General features: G+C 33.0%; 1 protein-coding gene across 1 annotated transcript in view; it reads right to left on the bottom strand.

Moving 5' to 3' along the window:
• Positions 1-8342: 8342 nt before the first annotated feature.
• The window catches only part of LOC134727869 (uncharacterized), a 36162-nt gene continuing 26970 nt past the window's right edge, over positions 8343-17534 (bottom strand). The window contains exon 10 of the mRNA XM_063592263.1: positions 8343-8618. Within this exon, the coding sequence (XP_063448333.1) occupies positions 8343-8618 (276 nt within the window). The remainder of the gene's footprint in view (positions 8619-17534) is intronic.

Below are 17534 nucleotides of genomic sequence, written 5' to 3'. Positions count from 1 at the left end.
ATTTTATTCTAGCTAGATCAGGTCCTGCCGTTGTCTCTATTGGAAGTGGAAGGCTGTCAAATCCATTTATTGGTTGATTAACAGATGTCAGGTGTCTGATCAAACAGATCATCAATGTGACATCGAAAGTTGTCGAATCAGGTACACCTGTAACATCAAAATTATACGAATCATGTACGCCTGTTATATTAAAAAGTACAAGAATTGGATACACCTACAACATCAACACTTTTGGAATCAATTACTAGAAAACCTGTGAAATCAAAAGCATTGGAATATGGTACACCTGCTTCATGAGAAGTTTTTGAATCGGTTATACTTGTAGCATCGCTAGTTCAAGCAAAAGATACACCTGTGAAATCAAAATATTTTAAAGTAGTTATACATGTAACATTGAAAATATTAGAATAAAGTACAACTGTAACATCAAACGTATTGCAATTATGTACATGCATAGCATTAAAAGACATTGAACATTTTCAGTTATCATAGTCCTTGAAATAGACAGACAAATATTTTGTGAAATAGCTAGTTTGACAAATAAAATGTAAATAGTAACAAACTTTTTCAAGGCATATCTTAAATCATTTGAGCCCCAACATGACAAAAAATCTTTTCGGAACATGTAGATAGTCAATCTTTAAATTCGTACTTTATTTGGCCTCTTTAACTTTTTTGATTTGAGCGTCACTGATGAAACTTTTGTAGACCAAACGCGCGTCTAGCGTAAATACCAAATTTAATCCTGGTATCAATGATGAGTTTATCTATATAATACAATTACAGTTAAATATTGTTAATAAATAGCATGATACGAGTATATTTTGACATTATTTACTAACTGCATTTGTTTGAGTTTGAAAAAATATGTGTAGCCTGTGTAAACATAAAAAATATGTGCATGCCTGTCTAAACATAAAAAAATATGTGGGGTTAAATTTGGCTGTGATTATACATTATGGTTCTGCCTTGTGATGTTTATGACAAACATATTGTTATAGTCTTTGTTCAAATCTTTTCACACCTTAGTACCCAAGTATGTCTACACTAATTAATTAAAAGATTTATAGGTATGGTATAGACAATTGGTCAATATATATATATAGCTGTCGATGTTAATTCTTTTTGGTTTATACCCTGTATGCATATCTCCCCTATCTTCAGTTGAACAAAAACATACCATTTCTTGGAAACAGAAGATTCCACTGAGCCTGGTTCAAAACTCTCCTTAATTTCAAGTCATAAAGAGTGTTGTAGCTGTTATTCAGTGTTGAAGGTAAACGAGTAGGTGGGAATTCGCTGTCGAAATAAATACGGACTGCTCTTGGTGACACTCCTTTCAATAACAAAGCTAATCGGATATAATTCTCTTCTTCTTCTGATAGTGGTGCCATCTTTTAAAATGATTTCTACTATAAAACAGAAACTTTATCAAATCTACATTATGGCTCATAGCTTACTTAAAATCAAAATGTTCCTACACATGAAGTTATGTAAAAAAAAACACCAAAAACCCTCTCATACTATTCATCTCAATAATGAACAACATTCACTTAGATTTTTTCGTCTAAATAAACAACCGTTTATTGAACCCCAAGAATTTTCGAACATTTGAATTTTTATTAAGGCATTTTACCAAGAATCTAAAAGCCGAAACAAATCAATTAAAACGATTTTTTTTCGCAAACTTTTTTTTTAAATGGATTGAAATACAAACTTAATTAACATTACATCAATAAAATCTAATACTCATGGTCATGAATTCTCCAATATTTACTGCTCACGCATGTTCGGCGGGGAAAAGATACAGAGGGTGTCATAAGGATATTTAAACTCACAAGTCGAAAACAAAATGACAATAACAAACGAAAAAAAACTGAATGTTAACAACAGTTTACATCACACAACATAGAAAATCAATCTTCATACCGAGAATCTTAATGTGATCGATATACTATGTACATGCTACCACTTTTGGCATTATTATTGTTTATATTTATATGCATTGAATGGTTATTTACTATTTCAATCTAATGGATCAGAAAAGAGAATATGATGAAGTTTGATTCTTACCTTCTAAATTGAATTTATATCTTCTCAGTGAGGGTTACAAATATCAAGTTATCATTCCATGCAGGAACATATATATAGTAACGTTAGATATACTGTTCCCAGTTCCATGCTACAAAAAAAAATACTATATTTTCTTATTTTGTGTTTAACCTTTTTGTATACAAATGTAGATTCATGTATATATATAAATAATGTCTAAAAATAGCAACAATGAACATTCAATCTAATTAAGCGTGGATCAGTTTGTGAAAATAAACTGATATATTTTGTTACTGAATTAAAATTATATAAGTATCTAAGAATAAAACTTAAACACACTAATTGATACATTAAAAAGTTCTATTAGATGTTAAATAGAAAAACGCAATATTCCGCTTAACAAATTAGCTTCATCAGGCGTGTGCATCTCTCAAGGTGAAATCGGATGCATGACAAAAAAATATTTTTGTAGCTTAATCTATACAAGAGTTTAGGGACAGTGTAACATATTGATTGGGGCATAAAATATGTTTGTAGCTACAACTACATAAAGTTGGAATAAAAGTTAAACACCTTCATAGATGTTCGATTAATTGTATGAATTTTTATAAATTAATTTGTATGATTTCAAGATAATTATGGTTGTGATTTGCTTTGAAATCTTTTTTCGTCTCTCTCATTGAGTCCATCAGGTTCAAGAGTTCGTAACTGGTGCATCCAAAATATCTCTCTTTTTTGTCTTCCTTGTGTATTCCAATTTTGATTTTTCTCAATGATTTGAAATGTGACGTTTTCAAAATCATGTCCTGCTCTTAAAAGGTTTCTTGTAATTGGGCAGTTCCTTTCTTTTGTATAATATGACCGATGGTTATTTAGTCGGATGTTAAATGGTGTTTCTGTTTCACCAACATATTGTTATTTGCAAGTTCCACACGTTAGAACATAAATGCAATTTTTCGTTTTGCAATTTGATGTTATAAATATGTAGTGATTTTTCTTTGTGACTGTGCTGATGAACTGGGTTTCTATATTTGCGACTTTACAGCACTTACAATTGCCCCTTCCGCATTGTTTATAACTCCGATTGTTGATTGTTCTCCCGTTTAGATACTTTGGATGATACTAGAATATCTTTGAGGTTTTTAGGTCTGCGGTAAGCCATGTATATATATATATATATTCATAAGTACGTCTGAGTCAGTGACAACTCTACAACAGATTTATCCATCGGATGGCCATCAATGATGATGATACATGGCTGTGTACATAATGTATATACAACTCGTCTAAACATCAACCCAACAATGTTAGATCTGTAAATTTGCTTTCACATTGTTGGGTTGAAGTTTAGACGAGTTGTATATATGTTCGTTATGATCACAGAATGTTACGAATTCTATTGCTTGAATATGTGTATCTAAATCTGTTTAAAATATTTGAATTGATCAAAATGGCATGTATACAGTGTTTATATTTCTTTAGAATAGATGTGTCATATCGATAAATTGTTCTATTGTTTTAATCAAAACTGTTAGCTTATACAATTTGCATAATGAAAGAAGGGCACAGAAATTATTCTCGAACTTATTTAACCATAGTGTGAGCTGATGTTAAACATCAGAGCACTGTTTTTACAACATTTTCAAAGACTATTCATATAATTTTGGTGTCTTTTTTCAAAGTCTGATAAGTAGTAAAACATCTGATTGTATTTAAACTGAATTGGGTTAAACAATGTATTCGTTCAGTATTGTTATTCAGTTTCATTATTATACTTAACCTTGGACTATCAAGAATATATAAGAGTTCAATCCATAACCCATGAGTTGTTTCATTGGCAATCATACCACATCTTCTTTTTTTATAAGCTCTTCTCATCACTTTGAAAAAAATTAAACTACTGGCAAAATAATATCAGATGTGGCCCAAACCATCCTTATGGTAACTAGTTTTAAAAAATAGTACCCCTTGACACGCCCCATAATGAAGATGACCGCCATGTCTAAAAAAAAATGAACATTATGGGGGGAGAGGGGTTAAATGTAGATTTGGTCTTGTATTTCTGAAACTAAAGCATTTAGAGCCAATCTAACAAGGGTTAAAATGTTCATCAGGTAAGCAAAATCTCTGCCTAAAGTTTCAGACACATTCAACGTGTTTTCGGGTTGCTGCCCCTGAATTGGTAACTTTAAGAAATATTAGCAGATTTAGAGTTATAAAGACCTTAAGCTTGGTTGCTATAAAGACTTAGCTAACTTGTTTTAATGACTTAACTAACTCAATCGTTAACTAACTCGATCGTTTAGACAATTTCTCTTACTTGCTTACTTAAAACAAGATAGATAACAAGTCTTGTTACTAAAATAATACTTATTGTAAATACACATTTATTCACACAGTTATGACTAATTATGATAAAAAAAAAAAAATCGTTGACATTTTCCACTTTTATCACATATTCATATGAAAAATTCTACTGTCCTGATAACCGCGACATGTAGTTCAAGATCTGATTTTATTCCTTTTTCTTTTTCAGGAGTAGTAACCCGGGATACAGTCATCTTTCTTTGATGGTACATACATACTCTATTAATAAAAAGTATACCTAACATTTTATCACATTTACGGAGTAGTATTATTAAAAAGTATTGCATTTTAGTGAAGAAAACAAATAACACCAACTTCTCCTTTTTTCCGCCCTACAGACTTGACCAATTTTAAAATAATCACTGGTGTTGTCTTTATTTCAAATGCTTCTTTAAGTTAGATCATAAGTAAATGTTTTTTGAGACAGAATTTTCTTATAATTTGCCAAAATGAAGATATTACTATGCTTTTTTCAAAAATATAATAAAAAGTATGGTTCACCGCGCTATTTTTCAAGCTATGAGTCGTTAAAAATTGCCTAAATTTGGTTAGTTTGTTCATGGAAAAACACATAAGAGTGCATAAAAAAAATTCTATGAGATAGAATTTTGAAATAAATTGTGAGAAGATAGGTTTCGTAATATGCTTTTAGAAAATAAAAAGAAAACATGGTGTCACCGAACTTGTTTTTTTGCCACAAGAAAAAATAAAAAAAATCCCTTTTAGCCTAGTATATAAATTTTGTAATAAAAGAGTTATCTCCCCTTAAATGGCTCCTTTGCAAAAAATGATTTTAAAACCCAAAAAGGTTGATATTTGTTAAAATATTTTGATAATACAATAAATTATCAAGTTTTCTTTATATAAATAAACAGTCTAACCATAAAATTGCAAATCTGTTTCCAAATTTGCTGATTTGGGCAAATAACTAGACCGATTTTGTACTGTGATTGTACAATCCAAGATGGCGGTTTACCATCAACCTACCTTAAAAGGTGTATTTTACATTTAGAAATGGCTCTTTCGATATCTAAAATATTGTTCATATCTATTTCGTTAGGAAAATCAAGTAAATGCTAAGTATCTCTTTAATCACTCTCCCCCTCTTTTCGAGTATGTAACCACTTGACTGTCAATGCTGTTGTGTTTCCCGAAGTATCTTCATTACTTGAATAGCCTCAAACGTTTTTTTTTTAAAGTAACGGTGTTCGCCATTTGGAAATAGTTGCTGTAGACATTCCGAAATTTAAAGATTAATAAGTGTTATCTAAAAAACTAGCTTCAAAATTAATACAAATTGTGACTATATGTCACAATCGGAAAGAAGATATTGTGTGTGTAAGCTTACTATAAACACATGCAACACACGTCGACACCATTTGCCAAAATAATAAAAAAATTCAAAGGAGAAAAACCAATGACATGATTGATTTTATACAAAACTGTAAACGACAAACAAATGATGTACAGAGATCTGTATAGATCTATAATATTAAAATTACGAGGTCCAATTTGTCAGCCGTCATCACGTAAAAACGATGAATCAAAGAATTCAACTTTACATATTACTAATATAGTACAATGCTGTTGATTAAAAATTACACCACTCCAGACCCTTTTGTTTTCCACATAATTAATATTGCCAATAATTAAGAAGTTCCGGGTGGAATCCGATACCGATACCAATAGTATATTCACCTGATACCTATTAACTTATCTGTATGTTCCGCATTTGACAGGCGCACCACCAAACGCTGTATTTAGGATTTTGCTATATACACGGGTCATAATCACAGGGTTGACACTACTACTGTTCCTACTTGTAGTACTTTTATCAGTATGACTTTCCAAGATGACAATATGAACAATAAAAAATCTGGACTTAAAATAAGGCGTATAGGTACAGCATGTACAATTTTGAATTTGTTTAAATGACGTAAAACAGCGAATCAAAGAACTCAACTTTATGTATAACTCATAAAGGACAATGCTGTTGATTAAAACATACTCCTTTCCAGGCCCTTTTGCTTTCCAAATAAAATTATTAATACCAATAATTGATCAGTTCCAGGTCGACGGGTCCAAACAGAAAGATGTTGAAAGCAGAGAAAACTGTGTATCTTATAATCGACATGACTTTATCAGATGACAATACTTATAAGGCTTACGCATAGTTGTATTCTTTAATTCAGTCACAGACCCGCGAATCACAGGTGTGTTCTAGTAAATATGCGTATTTACGTATCCGTATCATTTTTGTTGAGCCTTTTATATTCAACTCGTATTTCCGCTTAGCATTCAGACATTTTCTACTTACCTATACTATTAAACGAGAAGACCTCATTTTTGGTGTCGCTTCTCTTCTTTCCACAATAAATTAATCAACACGCCTCTGTGTCCTATAGGTACAGTGCATAGTGGCATTTGTCATCCATTCATATGATTATTCAGATTGAGTTATTTTTGGAGAAAAACGAGAAAAAAAGACATCCGGATATTGTTCCGTCATTGGACGAAATTTTAAGAAAGATTAGACTTCCGGTTTGCGTTTTTCTGTATACTTTGAACATACATATACAAAGAATAAAGTGTATTTTCAAAATTCTATCTGCTATCATGTTCTTTTAAGTTAACTATCCACGGCAGTCACAGAGTTTATTAAATAGAGAAGGTCTGTATACTTTTCTGTATACTTTGAACATACATATACACAGAATAAAGTGTATTTTCAAAATTCTATCTGCTATCATTTTCAAGTTAACTATCCACGGCATTCACAGAGTTTATTAAATAGAGAGGGTCTGTATACTTTATCAATGACCACTATGGATCGATTTGTAAACTTCGAATATACAAAGAATAAAGTGTATTTTCAAATTCTAACTGCTATTATTTTCAAGTTAACTATCCACGGCATTCACAGAGTTTATTAAATAGAGAGGGTCTGTATACTTTATCAATGACCACTATAAATCGATTAGTAAACTTCGAATTAAAAGTAAATACACAATATTTATATGATACTGAATGTTCATAATATACAGATAAGCGCTATAATTATTCATGTGAACTTTTGATACCTTTTCTGAAAATTTTACAAAATTCATTGATTACAAAAAAAAGAAGATGTGGTATGATTGCCATGTTGAGACAACTCTCCACAAGAGACCAATATGACACAGATATTAACAACTATAGGCTACCGTACGACCTTCAACAACGAGCAAAGCCCATACCGCATACTCAGTTTTAAAAGGCCCCGAACTGACAATGTAAAACAATTCAAACCAGAAAACAAGCGGCCTTATTTATGTACAAAAAAATGAACGAAAAACAAATATGTAACACATAATTAAACAACAACCACTGAATTACAGGCTCCTTACTTGAATGTTCATAACATACTAAATGTATGTTCATATTGAAATTGAAAGAGAACCAAAACATGGGAATATTGGAAATAAAGGAGGGGGGATAAAAAAAAAAAAAAAAAAGCATTTTCCTGTCCCCAATAACCTATCACTTATGATACTTTTGCTGAAATTTTCCAGTCATTCAATATTTTACAAAATTCTTCCAACAACACTTTACATACTTTAAACTACGCTCTGAATGCCCGCGATTTCGCGGGTGTGTTCTAGTGTTACTTTAAAAGAAGTAACCAAAATCAATATATGCGTAATCTGTCCATATGTTAGTGTCATATACTGTTTTGGACGTATCGATATAAGTAAACACAAAAGCGTCTTCAATGTTTCGTATGCTTTACTAGTCTAATATATACAAGAGAGACGTCGCCAAGTGACGACGTTGCGGGCCTATTGTTACGTAAATGGCGGTAAAACGTTAAACAAATAAAAGTGATAAAGTGCTAAACTGAAACTAAAACTAATTCACAACATTCTGGGGGCCGCAAAATGCAATTACTGTTCATGTATGCCAACTGTTCTCATCCGATATCCACGACGGTCCTTGCATCCACAAAGTCGATTCTTTGAATTGCGTTGATGATATTCCTCTAGTTCTTCGCTCACTTCCTCTTCCGATAGTTCCTCCACAATCTTCTCGTTCAGTTGATCGATCGTTTCCTGCTTCTTCACAATAAGTCCTCGAATGGTTGAAAGTTCACTAACGTCAAATTCCTGCAAAAGTTCCTCGGAACTCGGTTCCACTTCCGATAGTTCCTCCACAATCTGATACTATTAACTATTTTAAAGCCAATCGAGTAAAATACGGATCTATAAATGTATGCTTTGCTTAAATGATAAAGATTTATGATTTTTTATACTTTGATATAATTGCTGGAATACTCTTCCCATATCGATTGTTTGTACAACTTTTATGAAAAAAAAACGTATGTGCCTGCCCCAAGTCAGGAGCCTGTAATTTATTGGTTGTTGTTTGTTTACTAGTATGTGCTACACATTTGTTTTTGTTCATTTGTTTTATATAATTAAGGCCGTTTGTTTTCTCGTTTGAATTATTTTTCATTGTTATTTCTGAACCTTTTATAGATGACAATGCGGTATGGACTTTGCTCATTGTTGAAGGCCGTGCGGTGTTAATTTCTGTGTCCTTTTGTGGACAGTTATCTCATTGGGATTTATACCACAGCTTCTTTTTTATATGTATCATTATTGAACGCATACATATCGTTATCTAGGTTCTTTTATTTTAATTGTATATATACATATATACAACTCGTCTTAACATCAACCCAACAATGTTAGATCTGTAAATTTGCTTTCGCAAATTTTTGGTTCTTCCCTCGCCGGGATTCAAACCCATGCTTCTGTGATATCGTGACACCAAATCGCCTGCACTGCAGCCGTCCCGCTAGACCACAAGACCACCTGGGCTCTCAAAAAAAGAGCTTTCGCTGGCCATGTGTTACCTTTCCACGTCAGTTTTAATCTAGCGGCGTACTACAGTACATGATATATAAGGCATGAAGATATATATCTACTAACCCTTTCGAATAAACAAAGAATGGTACACAAAAAAGATTGAAATAAAATACATTTCAAACAAAGATAAGAAAAAAACAACGAAAGTAGTAATTATTTAACAATTTTGCATTAGTGTGAATGCTAACTAATCTTACAGTGCAAGATGCCTGCAGTACACTTAAATTCAAATAATGCCGTGACAGTTTATAGCGATATTTTTCGTAACAGCTCAGTGGCGGGTCATAGGGTGTTCTGGGGATAGGAAACGTTTTTTTTTGGAGATCAGTGCATTTGAATGGGAACATAATTTTTATAGTTGGAACCCCCTCCTTGGGTCCTGGATTTTTTTTTAAATGGATGGATCCGCCACTGCCCCTCATGCAGTCGGACAAGATGGACTGATTTTAATAACCTATCTATTAAATATTATCATTTTCTACGTATGTTACTTTAAAAGAAGTAACTAAAATCAATATATGCGAAATCTGTCCATACGTAAGTGTCATATATTACCAAACACAATGATAGTCAAAGTTTCAACAGGACATTCACGAAACTTAGGCAGCAATCAGCTCATGTTCAGGGGGGGGGGGGGGGGGTGACTTTGTTGGGGTTTTTTTTAAGTTTGTTTCTAATTGTTTGAGAAACAAAAAAAAAATTTTGACCCTGTTTTCAAATGTTTGCTGCCTTATGCATGTGTGGATAACTTTTATTCTTTAATAGTTAGTTTAAATAATTGTATACATTTATTTACATAAATCTCTATGAAACCAGTTTTTGACAACTATTATTATAAAAGTTTAAATCGCCATTCAATTCATTTCTTTTTAATTATTTTAAGTCATTTACGTTTCACTAAATAAATATCTGTTCACGTTGCAATGATCACAAATTAACGAAATATTTGGATTTTTTTCGTGAATTATTTGTCGTAACTTATGTGTCGTAACTTATTGTAAATCAAAGCACCAAAGGCGCTGTAGGCAGTTAAGTAAAAAAAAAACAGAGGCAAACTTGGCAGAAGTTTATATGATAAAACAAATATCGCTGCTTCAATTTGTTTTTTAAAGATTTTTTAAAAAGAATAAACATTAAACAATCATATATTGTACATTTATGTTCATTTAATGAATTAATCATTGAGGCAAATAATACATATTTTGTCAAAGTTTTTAAAAACAACACATATATCAAGTATATTTTTTTCATGGTCATGAGTCTGCAGTGGTACAAGTTTGCAATGATTGCAGTTCGTTAACGTTAGTATTGGTTGACTGTTATAAGTTTAAATTGACTTTAGTACGAGCTTGTAAAAGTATGAATAGACTTGCTTCCCTGGAAAGAAATCTGAGTTTGTGTTCAACAGTACATTAAGTTATCAAACAGGAGTGGGTAGGGTGACCCTAAGGACTCTCCCTATATTTCATTTGATCAGTTCTCATACATGAATATATATATGGTTTAATTTAAAGGTGGGGTGACTGCAGGGACTCTCCCTATATTTCATTTTATTTAGAGGTGGGGATCCCATCTGTTTCCAAGTTCTTAAACAGGAGGGGTATGGTGACCACATGGACTTCCCCTATATTTCATTTGATTTGTTATATAGTCCCATACATGAGTATATATGATTAAGGGGTGAGGATCTCGAATTTTTCCAAGTTCTCAAACAGGAGGGTGTACAGTGACCATAGGGACCCCTTATAATTTATTTGATTTGTAATATTATCCCATAGATAAATATATATGGTTTAAGATTGTGGATTTCGACCATTATAAATTCTCAAACAGGAAGGGGTAGATTGGCCCCACAAACTCCATCTATATTTCATATGATTTGTTATATTGTCCCATACATGAATATATATGGTTTAGGGGTGGGGATTTTGACCGTTACCAAGTTCTCAAACATGAGGTGTGGGTGACCCCCAGGGAACCCCCTATACTTCATTTGAATAGTTATATTGTCCCATACATGAATAAATATGGTTTAGGGTTGAGGATCTCGAATGTTTCCAAGTTCTCAAACGGAAGGATGAACAGTGACCCTAGGGAACCCCACATTATTCCTTTGATTTGTAATATTGTCCCATACAAGAATATATATATTCTTTAAGATTGGTGATCTCAACTGTTTCCAAATTCTCTAACCGGAAGAGGGAGAGTGCCCCCACGAACTCCACCTATATTTCATATGATTTGTTATATTGTCCCATACATAAATATATATGGTTTAGGGGTGGGGATCTTGACCGTTTCCAAGTTCTCAAATAGGAGGGGTGGGGTGATCCCCAGAGACTCCCTCTACATATTTCATTTGATATATTGTCCCATACATAAATATATATGGTTAAGGGGGGATCTCGACCGTTTCCAAGTTCTCAAATAGGAGGGGTGGGGTGATCCCCAGGGACTCCCTCTACACATTTCATTTGATTTGTTTTATTGTCCCATACATAAATATATATGGTTTAGAGGTGGGGATCTCGACCGTTTCCAAGTTCTAAAATAGGAGGGGTGGGGTGATCCCCAGGGACTCCATCTACATATTTCTTTTGATTTGTTATATTGTCCCATACATAAATATATATGGTTTAGGGGTGGGGATCTCGACCGTTTCCAAGTTCTCAAATAGGAGGGGTGGGGTGATCCCCAGGGACTCCATCTACATATTTCTTTTGATTTGTTATATTGTCCCATACATAAATATATATGGTTTAGGGGTGGGGATCTCGACCGTTTCCAAGTTCTCAAATAGGAGGGGTGGGGTGATCCCCAGGGACTCCCTCTACATATTTCATTTGATTTGTTATATTGTCCCATACATAAATATATATGGTTTAGGGGTGGGGATCTCGACCGTTTCCAAGTTCTCAAATAGGAGGGGTGGGGTGATCCCCAGGGACTCCCTCTACATATTTTATTTGATTTGTTATATTGTCCCATTCATAAATATATATGGTTTAGGGGTGGGGATCTCGACCGTTTCCAAGTTCTCAAATAGGAGGGGTGGGGTGATCCCCAGGGACTCCCTCTACATATTTCATTTGATTTTTTATATTGTCCACTTCATGAAGATATATGGTTTAGGGATAGGGATCTCGACCGTTACCAAGTTATCAAACAGGAGGGATGGGATGATCCCCAGGGACTCCCCCTATATTTCATTTGATTAATTATATGTTGTCCCATACATGAATAAATATGGTTTAGGGGTGGGGATCTCGACTGTTTCCAAGTTCTTAAACATGAGGGGGTGGGTTGACCCTGGGGATCTCCCTTATATTTCATTTGATTATTAATTTAGTCTCATACATGAATGTTTACGGTCGAGGGGTGGAGATCTCATCCGTTTCAAAGTTATCAAACAGGAGGAGGAAGAGTGGCCCAATGGACTCCACCTATATATAATAAGATTTGCTTACATTCAGGTATCATATATATAGTTGCACTATTTGTGCCTGTCCCAAGTCAGGAGCCTGTAATTCAGTGGTTGTCGTTTGTTTATGTGTAACATATTTGTTTCATAGTTATTTTTTTATATAAATAAGGCTATTAGTTTTCTCGTTTGAATTGTTTCACATTGTCTTAATGGGGCCTTTTATAGCTGACTATGTGGTAATGGTATGGGCTTTGCTCATTGTTGAAGGCAGTACGATGACCTATAGTTGTTACTGATGTCTGTGTCATTTTGGTCTTTTGTGGACAGTTGTCTCATTGGCAATCCTACCACATCTTTTTTTTTATATAAGAAACTTCCAGCTATTTTAACTGACCCATCAAAATTGAGAAGAAAAAAATACCCCTTGAAATTGCAGATCATTGTAGTAATATGTTTAACTTTAAAAGCATCTAACATGCATTACCAACATTTATCACTGATAAAGAAAATTTATACTGTTACCAGAAACATGTATATTGTTAGATAAACTGTTCCCAGCTGTCACATTGTATTGGATTTTGACATTGAATTGTGTAGAAAATGTTTTCTGCTTTTTCTTTCTTTTACATATATCTTTTGGTTTTCAATTCTAGTGTTTATATTTATTTATCATGCATAGATGTATTTTGTCACCTGTCTGGATTTTTTTTAAATGATAGCCAAACCCGGGATTACCATTATCCGCTCTCGGAATCGGATCCGATATTGTCTACCCCGGCAGCCATTTTATTTTCAATGTTGTTTTTGACAGATGCAGTGAGATACGATTTAACTCGGATTTACATATTATTTGTCGGCGATTATCTGTATAAATCTTGCGGTTGAACACATTGAACACCGCTGTCATGGATAGTAATGATGAAAATAAGTTTGAGATCGTTTATTAGAAAACTTTGGTAAAAATGTTTGGAAAGTTATTTTTTTTATTTTCTTTCAAGGTCCGTCGGGCATGTCGGGCATAGCTAGTAACCAAGTAGAAAGTCCGACTGCGAAAATGGAAGGTCGCAGACCTCGGACCACCGCTAATTTGAACCCCTGCGTCCAAATTGAAAAGAAACGAAATTTCGTATTCTAATTCAAAATTGCCGCCAACAGCATGACCAGTCGAACTTATTTTAATAGACTACTGACGTAGTTGACTACGTATTGATGACAAACAATATGCCTACGACTTTTGCAATTTGGGAAATCTAAACTACTTGTCTTTAGAGATTTTCGGCGATTAAATATTTCATAAATTTGTTCTTTTACATCTTAGCCAAAAGCTCAGGGGATAATAAAATACATAAGGATTCCTAATGTGCCCTGCTTCCAATGTGCAACTTCAAAACTTTTGGGAAAATCGACGATCATTTAAGGTTTTTTTGGTCATATTTTTTGTAATCCAGAATGAAAAGTATGAAAAAAATGTCCAATAAGTAATAAATAATATAATATCCAGCTAGATAATAACAATGGCACGTATTTCAGCATTTATTGGGTAGCACACAAATCCAGGGTGCTCGCATAAGGCAGCTTAACTGCCTAAAAATTGTATGTGTTCCTGTTTTCTCCTATTTTTCGCACATATACTGTCAGTCGAAATAGAAAGAACAATGATGTAGTTTTAGTTTATTCTATTGTTAGATCATGTTATTACTACGCATATGGGCACTATTGCCACGATTACCTGAGGGCACCGATTACCTAAGGGCATACAGCAGCGGACCTAACTGCCATCTGCATTTTATATCGGACAAAAAGCAAAATTATCGGACAAAAAGCAAAACGAACAAAAGCAACGGACAAAAAGCAAAAGTTTCGGACAAAAAGCAAAATAATTGGACAAAAAGCAAAACGGACAAAAAGCACCGGACAAAAAGCAAAAGTTTCGGACAAAAAGCAAAATAATCGGACAAAAGGCAAAACGGACAAAAAGCAAATGACAAAAAGCAAAAGTTTCGGACAAAAAGCAAAATTATCGGACAAAAAGCAAAAGCGGACAAAAAGCAAATTGCGGACAAAAAGCACCGAAATTATTCTCGGACTTATTTAACCATAGTGTGAGCTGATGTTAAACATCAGTGCACTGTTCTTACAACATTTTCAAAGACTATTCGTATAATTTTGGTGTCTTTTTTCAAAGTCTGATAAGTAGTAAAACATCTGATTGTATTTAAACTGAATTGGGTTAAACAATGTATTCGTTCAGTATTGTTATTCAGTTTCATTATTATACTTAACCTTGGACTATCAAGAATATATAAGAGTTCAATCCATAACCCATGAGGATAACGATACAAAAATCTATTAAAATTATGATTTCATTAAACATGTTTAATAATCGATAGGTCCTTACCAAAGTCACAAACACTATTTTCCCCTGTACACTAATCTAAACTAAAATAAGAGTCTTCAAATCAATCGAACAAAAAGTCCGAATGAGTATACATTATTCTTTATACAGAAGAACAATTTTTAAATAATTTCATTCTTTTTGCCCTTGGGACTATTTCGTTAGCATAGTAAGATGAAAATTATCTAACTTAGATACATATCATGTACGGATATATAGTCTAGGCACGATGTTGCCAGTCATTTGATAATGATAAATATGCCACTTTGACTGCAAATGAATGCTTTCTTATGAATTATTTGATGATTATCAAAGGAAAAAGTATGAACACTTTTTGGACCCATTGAATTCGAAAGACTAAGTACTGTATAGCTAATTTTATTGAACAGTATGAATGAAATTACCATATAAGGTCAAATACGTAAAATATGACATGTTTTAACGTATGTGTTACATCACAAGCAATTGGGTGGTACTAACCGTTCAGGAACGAGGCAATCTGTACAGTTATCACTAGCATAAAAATATTTAAAAACATTTAAAATATTTGATTTTACTCTTTGCTATTTCACGGCCCGAAAATGTCTTATTCTTATTATTTGTTTTCAAAAGAAGATAATACGTATTGTTTCTCATTTTGCATATCCGTGGTTTTCCTAGCCGTTTATACGGTATAAATTTTGAACATTATTGAAGTGCGTACGATGGTCTGTAATTGATTTACTCGTCTGCATTTGCATTGTTAGAAAAATAAAGAATGATAAATCTGTTATTGCATACGCGAAATAAAGATGACTCTATTCTTATCAGTAGTGTGTTGTTAGTTTCCAACCATTTATTCTAACATAACATATAAATAACACATTTTGAAATTAAGATAACTGAGATATAAAGTGAAAAAATATCACAATTTACCTGTAAAGTTTTAATAAAGGGTGTTATTATCACAACTGAGTGATTAACAATCAAAGCCATCGATTATTATTTTAAACGCAACCTTTTTATAATTAGATTATTGCCAATCACCCAATTCGTTGCTAAAATCCTGTTCGAACAGCGGTATACTACTGTTGCCTTAATCTATGTTTAATGACACCTAACATTAACAACTTGATGTAAATAGCAAATGTATCGGATTTTAGATATTAATCAAAGTATGTTATTAATGAACTGTACATTATGAATAAGCATTTTGATTTCGGAAATATGCACGAATGTGAGTCGTTTTTGTCTGGAATAAAAGGTGCATTATAGCTTACGCTCTACAGATACGTTGGGTACAAATGAATACATGGCATACAGTTTTATAAACTTTATGTACAGATTCATTTAATCTTTTTCATATTGTAATTGCCATAGAAACAAATGTAATCAATCCAAAACATGAAAACTTAGCCGTTGTCTTCTATGGTTTGTATTTCTGTAAATACAGACAGTGCGGTATATATTTTCAAAACATGTTCATGCCCCGTCATGCAACATCATGTTTTTTTTATATTGGTATTATTTCAAGTTATGTCTCTATGAGATGAAACAAAGATATCATATCTTGGAACTAGGACGTAAACAACACACATAATCTATGAATAATATATATGTCCCCAAAAGATATGTATTTTGAGAAACAGCTGTATTTACAAAGTGCAACCTATAATAAAACGTTCCATTTGTTCGTTGAACTCAACTTGATATTTGATAGTGCACCTAACTGATATATGTGAAAGTGTAGTATTACTGATTTTGAATGTATATTGGCTTTCTATGTTGTGATGTTATACTACTGTTTCAGAAAAGGCAGAGGGTTAGGTACCATTAAAACGTTTAATCCTGCTGCAATTATTTGCGCCTGTCCTAAGTAAGTTATGCTATGTTGAGTGGTTGTCGTTTGTTTATCTGGTTCATAAGTGTTTTTCGTTTCTCGTTTTTTATATATATTATACCGTTGGTTTTTCCAGTTTAAACGGTTTTACACTAGTATTTATGGGGCCCTTTATAGCTTGCTATTCGATGTGAGTCTATGCTTCGTGTTGAAGACCGTACCTTGACCTATAATGGTCTACTTTTATAAATTGTGACTTGGATGGAGAGTTGTCTCATTGGCACTCATACCAAATCTTCCTATATCTATTCATTCTCTGTTTAATTTTTGCTAATATTTAACTATCTTTTTTTCCGATACTGTTAAACATATTTTTGGCGCTGTATAAAGATTGTATCAAACTAAAGTTTTAGTTAAACTCTAAATTTGGCAACTTGTCTGCAATGAGATGATAAACAACTACTTGGCTGATTGTGTGTTAAATAAAGGTAACAAATTGACCGAGCAAATGGATAACAATACTAACCATTGTCATAAAGACTTGAATACCTATATATTCACGATGATCTA

This window comes from Mytilus trossulus, chromosome 8 (assembly GCF_036588685.1).
Source record: "Mytilus trossulus isolate FHL-02 chromosome 8, PNRI_Mtr1.1.1.hap1, whole genome shotgun sequence".
Lineage (NCBI taxonomy): Eukaryota > Metazoa > Mollusca > Bivalvia > Mytilida > Mytilidae > Mytilus > Mytilus trossulus.
The sequence above is the reverse complement of the archived record's forward strand: the minus strand, read 5'-3'. Positions and strand labels throughout refer to the sequence as shown.